Source organism: Pieris brassicae, chromosome 8 (assembly GCF_905147105.1).
Source record: "Pieris brassicae chromosome 8, ilPieBrab1.1, whole genome shotgun sequence".
Taxonomy (NCBI): Eukaryota; Metazoa; Arthropoda; class Insecta; order Lepidoptera; family Pieridae; genus Pieris; species Pieris brassicae.
In genome coordinates, this window is record NC_059672.1 from 13,175,037 (window position 1) to 13,187,960 (window position 12,924).

General features: G+C 32.5%; 3 protein-coding genes across 4 annotated transcripts; 1 reads left to right on the top strand and 2 right to left on the bottom strand.

Annotated features, from left to right (window-relative positions):
- Positions 1-858: 858 nt before the first annotated feature.
- LOC123712785 (dynein light chain 2, cytoplasmic) lies at positions 859-3,012 on the bottom strand. Its single transcript, XM_045666048.1, has 3 exons — positions 2,855-3,012; positions 1,942-2,065; positions 859-1,427 (listed from the first exon to the last, which is right to left on the bottom strand). Exons 2-3 carry the CDS (start codon positions 2,047-2,049, stop codon positions 1,266-1,268), a joined length of 270 nt encoding a protein of 89 aa, XP_045522004.1. The 5' UTR covers positions 2,050-2,065; positions 2,855-3,012; the 3' UTR covers positions 859-1,265.
- Positions 3,013-3,528: 516 nt separating this feature from the next.
- Positions 3,529-8,120, top strand: LOC123712897 (serine/arginine-rich splicing factor 1A). Of its 2 annotated transcripts, XM_045666258.1 has the most exons (6): positions 3,530-3,919; positions 4,621-4,837; positions 5,401-5,547; positions 5,624-5,694; positions 6,057-6,168; positions 6,827-8,120. In XM_045666258.1, the coding sequence occupies exons 1-5, from the start codon at positions 3,741-3,743 to the stop codon at positions 6,160-6,162; spliced, it is 720 nt and encodes a 239-aa protein (XP_045522214.1). In that variant the 5' UTR covers positions 3,530-3,740; the 3' UTR covers positions 6,163-6,168; positions 6,827-8,120. The 2 variants fall into 2 exon arrangements, with proteins under 2 accessions (XP_045522215.1, XP_045522214.1); XM_045666259.1 differs by having other exon boundaries at positions 3,529-3,919; positions 6,057-8,120.
- On the bottom strand, positions 7,649-11,826 carry LOC123712896 (2-methoxy-6-polyprenyl-1,4-benzoquinol methylase, mitochondrial). The gene is made up of 7 exons (XM_045666257.1): positions 11,501-11,826; positions 11,121-11,270; positions 10,688-10,817; positions 10,323-10,458; positions 9,320-9,408; positions 8,939-9,050; positions 7,649-8,647 (listed from the first exon to the last, which is right to left on the bottom strand). The coding sequence occupies exons 1-7, from the start codon at positions 11,664-11,666 to the stop codon at positions 8,546-8,548; spliced, it is 885 nt and encodes a 294-aa protein (XP_045522213.1). The 5' UTR covers positions 11,667-11,826; the 3' UTR covers positions 7,649-8,545.
- Positions 11,827-12,924: the final 1,098 nt, after the last annotated feature.

Consider the following 12,924-nt stretch of genomic DNA (forward strand, 5'->3'; position numbering starts at 1 on the left):
TTAGAGAGTATATAAATACTATAAAATAAAATACTTATTTTCATAAAAAAAATTTTTTTCGAAATTACATCTAAGACCTGTACTGTATTCTATAACGTCAATAAGAATTAAAACTAGTTTCAAGAGCTGTGAAACCATTTTTCTTTAGGAAGTTACAAATTTGACAGTGCTCAAGATGAGATTGAATTGAGATACGAATTGAACATGACCCATAATATTTAGAGACCGAGACTTCTTTAAAATCCAAAAGTCAAAATCAAGTTCCTATAATAAATCTCTATAAGAAATTTAAACAACCTAAATTATTAGTAAAAACGAAGCAACATAACATACAAGAATTTTAGTGGACAGCAAACTTTACGAAATAATTTTTGAAGACGGGACGCTGCGGTTAGTTTATCAGAAGGAAATAAATTGATAGCTAAAATATATATGATACTGTTTACTTCGGAAATAAATAATTATATTAGTCAAAATCATAACATTACAACAGAGAATGTTTCGTTTGCTAAATATAACTTTCTTAAAACACGGAAACGATTTTAAATTTGGAATTTTTATTTTGGATAAGGAAGACAAATTGAAACGTTAATATTATGCCACTATAAAGCACTTAAAGAGAATCATGTATAGAGCTCCATATAGATACGAAATTATGGCAATATGGTAAAATTTGATACTGAATAAAAGACCTTAAAATTCACTTATAAATTATTGAATTAACTTTATTTTTGAAGCTGTTCACATACTTTTTAAGCTGTACATATTAAGGAGAAGCTTTTACAAATTTTCGAATTATGTACCCTAATAGTTGATACATAGGAAAATAAAAGTACATATTAAAAATAAAATCAGGCATTGGTTTGTAAGAAAGTTTAATAATAATAGAAGTATTGAAAATATCTCCAGTGAAACATATTAACAAATTAAAATACAATAAATTTAGATAAGTACTAACATATGAATTTACTATGCTAGGTATAGTCTAGGAATTAACTAAAATTTTATTAATAAATACACTAGACGTGAATGTGTACACAAGTAACTTCTTATTCTATACATGCGGGCCGTGAGAGTCATTCATACAACAAGCATTCAACCGACCATTCCATGTCAGCCTTGGACAACCCACTGGGGCTGGGGGCCTGCTGCTGCGGGAATGTACACTGGCCCAGTGGGCGAACAAGGTTTATAGGATTATGGGAGCTGGGAGTTAGGCTAAGGACATAGGATAAGGGGGGAAAGGGAGGTAGGGAAGAAAGGAATTAACCGCTCTTGAAAAGCAGTATCGCTACTTGGCCAAGGTAGAAGTAAATGAAATGACGAGTCTCATGCGTCACGTAAGAACCGAAGTTACGTCCGACAATGCAATGCCATGTGGGGTTGTATTTCTTGTCAAACTCTTTCTTGATAAATGCAGCAATGTCCTGAAAGGTATAATCATCATTAAGAGCTTCATACAACATACATATTAAACCTTGTAGTAAATAGTTAACCATATTTTAATAAGAGAGAGTAGAACTGAATTCTTTAACAACAGTTTCAGAATTGTGGAATCATTTACAAAGTTTAACCTTCAATTTTTAAAAATTATTTCATTACATTATTCTAAATTATTTAACAAATTATTAAAACATATTTTTGGGAATGTTATTATGGCTAACCACAACCATAACAGGTCTGTGATAAGGACACCTTCCTACAATTTTACATATCAATCTAGTAATTTAATAGTCTCAAAGCAGGCAAGTTGTTTTGAAATATTAAAAATACAAAAACTAAATTGTATGTAATTATTTTTCCACTAAAGCTTTTTTGCATACTAGCAATAACCAAAATAATGATGGCGACCAAGGTGTTCTATTACAGAGTTTTATGTGCATATATATGTAAAATATAGTCACCAATTTATATTGGCAAGACAAGACAAGGATAATTTACCTTTTCAATATTAAACTTTTCAAGTGCTTGTGTTGCACAGTCAACAGCATCCTGCTGCATCTCTTCACCCATATCAGCATTCTTGATCACTGCCTTTCTGTCACACATCTTGTATACTTCCTTACTGAAAATGGGACATTTTAGATGTTTACAATATTGGCATACAGTCAGTAGTCATTTCTGAAGACTAATTAATAGTGCTGGGATAACATACAATTTCATAGATTTCTTGCATTGGTAGCAATAATGCAATGTTATTTTTTTATCCAGTTCAGGATAGTGTTATGGAATCAGTACCTAAAAACACATTGCTAATAACTAATAAGGATCACTTAATATTTTAGATTTTACCACGGAAATTCTTACACAGACACCCCCTATAGAAAATATTACTTCCTTTTATAAAGATTGCACTCTTTTACATAGTTAATTTTCCTAAATTGTATTTTCACATGCGTACAAAAGATTGATTGTTTATGTTCGATATATGGATCTAAAAATAACTATCATCAAAAGGTCAATGTAGGATCCAATGCGACACTTAATGCTGCATTTGTTTTAAAAAAATCCAACAAATACCTGCTTCCTATATCAGAACACTTTTTCGTAGTAATCCGCACTAAAGCACTGGCGGTAAACCCCGTCATCAAATAGATATTAACCGAAATTTTCGATTACGTGGAAATGCGACAAATTTTCAGAAATCCATGGGAGAACAAGGCCTTTGTCATAGAAACTATTTAATTAAATCGATAAAACTATTTACAGAGCGAACCTTGGAGAAATATTAACGTTTTACGGCCCCGTAATTTTAAATGTGTTTTAACTCGGAAAACACTGAATAAAACATACCATTTTTCTTAAAACTCTGACAAATATATGAGCATTTAAAAATAAATTAAATTATACTCACTTTTACGTTGAAAATTGAAATATGAATAATTTTTCACGAAACGATTTTGATACCGGAGACTGGAGATTCAATGCTACTTTCTAGAGGATTCTTTCAAAGGCTTCTTTCACCGAAGATTACGCAAGATTGTTATAGAGGGCGTTCGAAATTCAAAAATTGTTCCAAATATAAATACGGTTTTAATTTACAATTTTTTAATAAGTCATCAAAGTAATCTTTGGATTAAAACAAAATTAATGCATATTTTGTTATGGCCAGAAAATAAAGTAACATTTACTTTCCACAATTTATTTTAGAATATGAACATTTTTCAAGATGATTTTAATGATGATAGGTTCCAGCTTAAACTTAACATTTTTTTGTTACATAAGTTTTCACCTAATTTTATCAACTAAGTAACCGAAGTAATGAGTAAGTTTTTACTTATACAAATAAAGTTACAATCTTGATCTTATCATATGTATTTCTACAATATAATAGTACAATTATCCAATCTCGTAAGTGGTAGAGGTTGCCTCCTACTAATAGTGTGAAAATTCCTGGTTAAATGAAATACTGAAGGAATTTTTACAATTTTTTAACAATTTGGAGTAAACGCAAAAATTGTACTGGCAATGGGAATCTGTTATGTCAGTTAGGTTATCCATTAGCAATTTGTCATTGTCACAGCAGTTTCAATTTCCGCTAAGCTATTTCGCATAGCGGTGCTCGATAACGACAAACTTAGCGTAGTGCTAGTGGTGCCCGGTGGACCGCCATTTTGTTTCGTCAAACACGGCGTAGTGAAAATTAAACCAACGCACAGCCAGATTTTATAAAAATTTAAGAAAACAGTTGTATATTTCGTCAAAGTTAAATTTAGAAGTTCTGTATATTTATTACAGTTATGTCAGGAGGCAGTAGTGCAAACCGGAATGAGTGCAGAATATACGTAGGAAACCTACCCCCTGATATAAGGACAAAGGACATTCAAGATCTATTTTATAAGTTTGGCAAAGTTACATTCGTTGATTTGAAAAACAGAAAAGGCCCTCCATTCGCTTTTGTGGAATTCGAAGATCCGAGGTAAAAAAACATTTTTAGACATTCGTGATTAAATTTTCAATGGCGGTTATTTGTCGGTATTCGACCGTCGGCATGTGTATTTATGTATTTAGGTTAATTTAATTAAAGGCGCGATTCTTGTCGTATGAAAAATACATATTTCTGTTCTTTCTTAATTTGATTTCCACATAGCATACAATACAACGGTTAATAAACAACCCATTGTTATCTTTTTTTACTCTAATTAATTATTAATTTAAATTGTTTCAAGGAAAGACTCATTAAAGTATGAATACAAATGATTTTACCTACTATTATTGTCAGAGAAAATGTTTTCTTTTAATCATTTACCATTATTGAATAACACATATTTGATCATATAAAGCTACTCTATTATGTCTGTTGTCTCTATTATCCTGGATTTTAAATGATAATATATATTTTTTTGTAATGCAATCTCGTAGTTGGCCTTAAAGGCCTTTACAGCTCAGCTCGGGCTGTGTTAATATTTTAGTTTTAACCGTCACTTAAATGTCTCTTATCAGTTTATTTAAAACTGATAACAATTGCTGGCTAAAGCATTATCACTCTTTAAATGTGTATAATAATAATTATATTTACCACTACTTATGCAATATGAAAATACTTAAAGTAAGAAATATTCTTCTTAGGTCAAATTATTTTATTTATTAATAACATCTTGAATTTTATTTTTAATTCAGAGATGCAGATGATGCTGTTAGAGCTAGAGATGGCTATGACTATGATGGATACAGGCTGAGAGTGGAGTTTCCACGTGGTGGTGGAGGTGGTGGTGGCAGGGGTGGCCGTGGTGGTGGTGACAGATTTGGGGGCAGACCTGCTGCACGAGGCCCACCTGCTAGGAGGTCAGAGTACAGGGTCATGGTTACTGGACTACCACCATCAGGTTCATGGCAGGTATGTAATAGTTATGTGTAGGGGTACATTGTGATGTATTTTTAATTTAAGTCACTATGGCTTGTTATTGACTCTGTTAGCTATGTCTATTTGATATTTTACCTAAATATTCTATATATGTAGATGAGATAATATTGTTTTTCAGTAGATTTTAAATTAGCTTACAATTGCATTGTACATCCAAGACAATGGTAGGATATTTCCCCAAAACTTATATAGCTGATAAAAAAAGGTTATTATGCCTTTTCTCCTCCGCATTTTCCATCTATAATGGCCCTGGACAGGGTAATACCCTTGCATGCCTACTGTTCAACTTATCATTGGAGAAATGCATTAGAAATGCTTAACTATAGTGTTAAGTCCAATTAAATTACTGGGGTATGCTGACAACCTTGATTTAGTCACGTGAAACAAAAACCAGTTAGCAGAATATTTTAAAGGCCTCCTAAACGCTATGAACCTTATGATGAAAGTATTCTAGTATAGCAGTAGAGATTTTATTAAATTCTATTTTAATTGTCAAAAAGAGAAATATTTTTCTTAGAGTAACTACATTTCTTCAGGATCTAAAAGACCACATGCGTGAGGCAGGCGATGTGTGTTTTGCTGACACTTTCAAAGATGGTTCTGGTGTGGTGGAGTTCCTTCGTCATGAAGATATGAAATATGCTGTCAAGAAGCTTGACGACTCACGTTTCCGCAGTCACGAGGTATGACATACCCCTTGCATATACAACATTTTATTAGAATTTTACTTAATAAAATGCATTTAAATTTTGATTACAGGGTGAAGTATCATACATCCGAGTGAAGGAAGACTATGGGAACAATGATCGTTACAGTGGAGATAGAGACAGGTCAGTTTTGCTGTATTTTTTTTTATTAAAGGTTACTAAGATTACAATGGTCATCATAAGGATATTACTGACAAAATATATTTTGATGTGAGATTATATTATACAGTTAAATATGTTTTTAAAAGCAAGTATTTTATGTAAGTTTGATTGTATAAAGTAAAAAAAAGCAAAAAATGAATATAGGGCAACTTCTAGTAGAGAGTAATTTACTTTATGAACTTTTATGTATCATACTACCCAAGCACAACAGAAAAGTAAAATTGCTAATGCAAAATAGCGTAATTTATGCCAGGGGTCTACACAAATTTGAATTGAGAAGCCAATTGTCTATTCAATTGTTAAACTGGAATCATATGTTTTAGGTCCAGGTCATACTCTCCTCGACGTGGTCGCGGCTCACCGACGTACTCGCCCGTTCGTCGCTCGTACTCACGGGACCGCAGCCGCTCACGGGACCACGCCTACTGAACGCCGGTCCGTATAAAATAATTATTGTAAGAAGAATTTAAAGCTTTTAGCAAATCCAAGTATTTAAGCAGAAGTTTCACTTGAATTTTTATTCATGTAAAGAACTTTTTAAATGTCCACATCTAAAGCTGTTGTTTCATCATGTTGCATCTCCTCGAGATGGATATAAATACAAGTATTACTGACTATAATTAGAAGCTTCCAAAGGAATCACAAGTAAGTTAAGAAACTTATAATTTGCATTAGTATCTGGGTATTGTCAGAAGTACAAATTAACAGCTTAAATAAAAGTTTTAAATATGCTTTTCTAAAACGAATAATCTTGTTTCTAATTTTAAAAGGTACAATTTTCTCTAAGAATGTTTGATTATGCTATGTTGTTTTACTTTGTTTGTAAATAAGAGAAAAATAAAATCTGTTTACGGTCAAAACTCTTAAGGCAAGATTCAGAAACGAGATTTAGCGCGAACTATGTCTTCCATATGTTTAAATCCAATAATGTTTGACATACGTGAGTCACACTTAGTGCTAAGTCTCGAATATTTTAGAGAAAGTAGTTCCTATTGGTTTTGAGAATAATTTTCATTAGTAATCTTTAATAGAGTAGAGAGAAAATCATGAGTTAACAAGTAGTGTATGTATTGAAGGTTATGTTTATCGACAGCTGGCGCGCGGCGGGCGGCGGCTACTGCGGCGACTTCTAATCGCTTTATATACACTACATACACCCCTCAAACTTCACTCATTCAAATGTGTTAGATTTCTGCTCTACTGGGCTGTGACGTACTACTAAACTATGTAGACAAAATTTTATTGCAATGTGTGTACTATAAATTGAGTTTGTCGATCGACGATTTATATTTTAATGATAAGTTATTAACGTAAACAACATGAATAGGGTTTTAGAACTATTTAATTAACGACACAGGCCAGTTACTCTGCAACTACAGACTTTTAGTTATAAAATTGTATTTGTGCAGCGACAGCGATTAGCTACCATTAACGTAAAGGAACATTGCCAAAGTGTACACAAATAGGAAAATGTAATGTTTGATTATATATTTGTTACACGTTGACAACTTTCTATATAATTCGCTGTCGGCGCAAACGTGTAGCAATCGTGTAAGAAGTTGGTAATAAGATAATAAACAGTTGTTTTTTTGTTTCATCCACTGTGGATCGGATCTGATCGGATTGGGCTCGTTGTGGCGTTTGGTGGTCCTGAGATGTGAGGGATCTCTAGGATACGATAGGATTCAAACGAAAGGATAGGACGCGCGCACTCACCGCTCCAAGGATTTCGGGATCTCGTGGATCTGGATTTTGGGATCTTAGCGGATCAGGATATCGGGATCTTACTGGATTTACGGATTTTAAAGGATTTATTCATTTCGTTCAGCACGGATCACGGATCTTTGGTATGATTTTGAATTTATTGCAAAATAACTTTGTTGAGTGCACGCTCCGATTGTTTTTTGCTTTTCGATGTGACGCGGAGACCCGCTTCGCTCATTACATACGTCAATAGTCTAGAGCTAACGTGTCATACGAGCATGCTTGAGCTTAACCTCTCTCCGAGCAGACGACTCACGGCAGCTTAATGGGCCCTAGGGGTGCAGATAGGGTACTCGACAAGATAGGAATATTGCGGTTTAGTTTGAAATTTGACAATGTAAACGGTACATTTTAAAATTTGCGGTCATAATAATTAGTGTATAACCTCCGTAAAGCTGGTAACGGGCCTAATTCTACTCCCGAAATTACACCGACCAATCGGAGTGGATTTTACTAACATCGCGCTTGTGATTGGTCGATGTCAACCTAATAAAATACGCAGTAAATTAATTTCGGTAGTTTTTTAAATAGATTTGACGACGAGTGTGTATTGTATATTATAATAGATACGTCTGCATTCCAACAACTTTAGTTTGATGGATTTTAATAAATATTCAAAAATATGTATTGTTTTATTTTCTTCATTCTACCTTCCAACAAAAAAATTGTAACTCTCAAATAATGGACGAGAAAAAGACCGACTCCACAACTCAAGACCACACATACACGAGCCAACCGGACCATAATATGCATAGACGCGACCAGTTAAATATAACTAGTGAATTAAAGAAATCAAGTTTATATTATCTTTCAGATAAGATCAAACTGTTTTTATTTGCAAATAAATCTACACCTGTAGGCTAAAGTAACTTAGGCACATAAGAAAGCTTACTCATGTGTTCTAAAATTTATCAGCTAAAACAACAGTAACCCAACAAACAAGGAAGTTAAAAATAACATTTAACTGTCAATACTATATTTTTTCAGAACTATCACTTTTTACATAAACAAAGGTTAAATTTATTATATCCTTAACAATTTTAAGTGTTTACAACTTAAACCCAGAATGTATGGAACACACACCAAATGTTAAATTTTCGTAAGAAACCTGCCTGAAGCCTGCGTCTTCGATCATTGCTTTGAATCTATCCTGCAATTATTAGAAAAAAAATCTTATTCATAAAGATGTGGCAATTTAGTTTTAGTTTGAATCCAAGAGAATAAGATGCCTCCAACATTTACTAGGTAGTTGAATAACTATTATGCCAAACTAGCTTTTACAAAAGTATAGTTGTTTCTCATTAAATTCTAATATGATCAGGATTAAAATTTTATCAAGCTGGCTATGTGGACTGAGATTTTGAGCTAAACTATACTGCTGTTATAGAAAATTAATTATTAAAATAATCATACTAGACTACTGGCAGTTTTAAATAAGTACCTGATCTGGAAACTGTCTAATGCTTTCGACAAGATACTGGTAAGGCTTCCATTGTCCTGCTACTAGTTGCCCCAGCACAGGTATCACTTGGAAGGAGTACTGGTCATAAATCCTAAAATATATATAAATACAGTAACAATTAGTGTGAATGTAAATGATGGCTAAATGAAGTACCATTACTTAAGTCCCTTAATTATCTTAAGCTTGGTGTAAGTATGCAACACACTTCTTGATAAACCTTTGGCTTTACTGTAACACTACAACAAACTATTGTTACAACTGATATTATTTTGCTAGACTCTCTGTCCAGTAATTTTGTATATTGTATGAATAATTTTTAGGTACAAGTTAGTCTTGAAATATAACATGGTGTATTATTACCATTGTAGTTGTGTGTTTGACAAATGACTGAACTCCAAACACATAAAACGTCCACCAGGCTGCAGCACACGGAATGCCTCTTCTAAAACCTAGAATATTACATTTGACTTTATTGTGAAATCAGAAAACCTAGAACTGATCATCTTAACCAATTATACCTAGGTAACACTAAAAATGTTTAGAAAATCAATCATACTTTTATTGTTTTTCGAAGTAATCACCCTTCCTCTCTACACGTTTTTAGGAATAAATGAAAGTCGAAGGGCGCCAGGACAGGACTGTATAGCGGATGACTCATTATCTGCCGTAACTGTCCTTCCATCTTTTAGTATAACTGTCGCAAAATTACCTTTCCGACCAAAGAATGAGGCAATCATCTTTTTTCTTTGACTTATTCCTTTTTTAACCTTAGTTGGGCGATCCTCGAAAGCTGAGCCCATTGAGCTGATTGTCTTTACAACTTTCATCACCTGTGACAATGTCTTATCTAGCATTTGGTGACACCAGTCCATGCGAAGGTGTTTCTGGTCGTCAGTTAAATTAAGGGAATCCATCTACTAAGTACAAAGCTACCTGAAGCCTAAATGTCATCATGCGTCACACAGCACTGATGTTATCTTCAATAGTCGCTGTTAAAGGACGTCCCTCACGCGGACCATCATTGAGATTGCTACGTCCACGTTAAACCAATTGTAAATAATTGCACGAGTAGGGGCTTTATTAAGAAATCCTATCATAGTTTTGTTGTTGTGTAAGCCCACAACGAAAGTCATAATAAATCATTGACCGAAAATTATCTCGCGTTAGGTTCATTTCCACAAAAACAAATGACAAATGAATGCAATATACTACATTAGGTTACCAAATATGTAGTTCTAAAATTGAAATTCAACAAAGTTTTTATTACCAATGTTTGTAACTGGCCAGTTCTAAACATTTTCAGTGTTACCCACATATTATAATACTTAGCATTAAGATAAAATAATTAATATAAACAAAATACCTTATCCACATGTGTACAGTTTCTTATTCCAAAAGCAATGGTGTAGGCATTATAACTCTCATCTGGTATTGGCAATTTCTCTGCGTCAGCACACAGCCAGTCTAGAGACACCAAAGGATCTCCTGTGTAACCTTGTCTAGAACAGTTGGGTCAGATATTCCAGAAAAACACAAGATAGTTATCTGAATAAGCAGTTTTGACTGTAAGTTATAGGTTTTTATAAAGTCAAGTGGCATGCATATATTTCAAATAGTGAATTATTTAAAACAATTTTTTTTTGTAGTTGAATCCTAAAAGTACTAAAGTTGCTTTTCTTGTATTATTTTTATAAAATAATATATTTCAGTCAAAGATAAATAATATACCTTTCTGCTCTTATTTTCCCAACATCTAGCATAGACTGGTTGATGTCACTTACTGTGACATGACTAGGTTTTTCTGTGGATATTTGACGAATATTTCTCAGGTAGTTGATATACCGGAATGTTATATCGCCTGAAATTTTAAAAATTTAATAACCAACACAGTTTTCAGAAATCTTATATTTTTTTATATAAACATTGTATTCTTTTTATATCTACTGCATGTTTTTTTACAAATTAATTCTTAAATGTGTTTTTACATTTAAATATATAGGCATATGTACAAACTAAACTATAAATCAAATTTTGTTACCAGAATTACATTTAATCTTTTTTTATAAGAATAATTTTACTGATTTGCAACTCAATGCAACAGTTAATTGATTACTAACTTACCTCATATAAAATAAATAAATATAATATAGGATTTATTTACCTGTTCCACCAGCCATATCAAGCAACTTTGTACCAGGTCTAGGAGCCAATTTCTGCATAAAAATGTCCTTCCATACTCGGTGAATACCCAGAGACATAACATCATTCATTACATCATATTTATCAGCTACTGTTTCAAATACCTCATGCACTGAAATTATGAAAAATCAACTAAAGAAATGGAATCCTTATTGAATCTATTATTTATATATAACTATTATCCTTTTAATGTACTGACCATTCTTGACTTTCTATATTAACATTCATATCTTAAAAAGGGCAAATACGCATATGAATCCAATACTAACCTCATCTGCTTCAATAAGATGTGAGATAAATTCATATTAAATTAATATTCAAAGAGAAATTCTTGTAGCTCACCTTTTTTAGTCTTTTCCTCTTCGTCAATAGTGTCGAAACCAAAATGTGTTTGTTTTCTTTCAGTACTTTGTTCATTTGGAGCTGTACGAGTACTTAAGGACCTTATTTTAAAGTGTCGTGTTGTTTGAATGTTAGCAAATCTAATAAAGCTCCTTCTCAACGACATGATGCGAAAAAAAATTGTTTTCGTTTATATAAGTATATAAGAATTACTATATATTATTAAAGCATATTTGTTCAGTTCCCTTTTTCTTGACATTTATTTTCAAATTTCAAAAAAATTGCCTTTAGAGATGGGATCATACTATAATCGACGCATTATGAAGAGTGAACCGAGATGTCCAACGATGACACTGACAGTCGAACTTGATTCGAATGAGCTCGTGGTTCGATATAATAAATAATTTGATATTTCACATTTTCATATTTTGGATAAATCTTCTTGTCTATAACAGGCAATAAAAAGATTGATGTTTCGTAACTTTATGTTTGATTTAATGTCAACGTTGAGTTTTGTTTCCTTTTGATTTTTGTCTCATCTATTTGGACATTTTATTAATCTTGGTTTAATAGAACATCTAGTAAAAATTTTATGAGAATTTTAAGTTTAGTATTGTGGGAGATTATTTTTGTAATTAACCCGTTAAAATGACGTTAAGAAACGGAAACTAAACTTGACATGTTTTACTTTTTTAATTTAAAAGTACAATAATGTTTAATATATTAAAGTGTTGATAAGTCACCTAGAGCAGTTTGTTCCCAGGAGTCACAGTTTCACTCGAAGTGTTTGCCGAATTTTATCCTTCTTTAGTAATTCTAGATACGGATTTTTCCGAAATATCTGAAATTTAAAAAGTATACTTAGTACTACAATACACACTAAAATACGACATACTTAATTGTATGTTTGAGTAAAAATAAACTGTTTATTCACCATTCTCAATTCTCAACATGTGGGTTATTAATATACTTGCTTAAATTTAAAAACAAAAAAGCATAATTTTACTTGTGGCTGCGAGTTGCGCTCGAAAATTATATAATGAGGTCGGAACGGCTCCGGTTTCTTTTACTACTTAACAAAACTATCTCTTATTATTTGACAATTATTACTCCGGCGGCACTTCCTAAGACCTCGGAATCACAAACTACTTCTGTAACTACTAAATTTAAGACAATTGGACAGCACCACTCCCATGCTCTAACTGCTAACACATACTCAACAACAAACCCGACTTGGCAAATTTTATTTTATTTTTCGCCGCGATTTGGTAGCGGATTCTAGTCATGTGTATATTAAATCCAAACAAGGCAATCAATAATACACATATGATACATATCCAGTTTTTCAATCAGGCAGCTCTGCTCTCAAAAACATATCGGATTTAATAAACGAGAGTAAATCTTAAATTTTGGATCTAATTAAT

Bases quoted from the DNA above. Each gene is read 5' to 3' on its own strand.
- LOC123712785 (XM_045666048.1), bottom strand. From the start codon at position 2,049: ATGTGTGACAGAAAGGCAGTGATCAAGAATGCTGATATGGGTGAAGAG. The intron at 1,428-1,941 runs GTAAATTATCCT...TATACCTTTCAG, and splicing joins AAAAGTTTAATATTGAAAAG to GACATTGCTGCATTTATCAA.
- LOC123712897 (XM_045666259.1), top strand. From the start codon at position 3,741: ATGTCAGGAGGCAGTAGTGCAAACCGGAATGAGTGCAGAATATACGTA. The intron at 5,548-5,623 runs GTATGACATACC...TTTTGATTACAG, and splicing joins CACGTTTCCGCAGTCACGAG to GGTGAAGTATCATACATCCG. The intron at 5,695-6,056 runs GTCAGTTTTGCT...CATATGTTTTAG, and splicing joins TACAGTGGAGATAGAGACAG to GTCCAGGTCATACTCTCCTC.
- LOC123712896 (XM_045666257.1), bottom strand. From the start codon at position 11,666: ATGTCGTTGAGAAGGAGCTTTATTAGATTTGCTAACATTCAAACAACA. The intron at 11,271-11,500 runs GTGAGCTACAAG...TCATAATTTCAG, and splicing joins AGAGGAAAAGACTAAAAAAG to TGCATGAGGTATTTGAAACA. The intron at 9,409-10,322 runs GTATTTTGTTTA...GTAATATTCTAG, and splicing joins ACTGTACACATGTGGATAAG to GTTTTAGAAGAGGCATTCCG.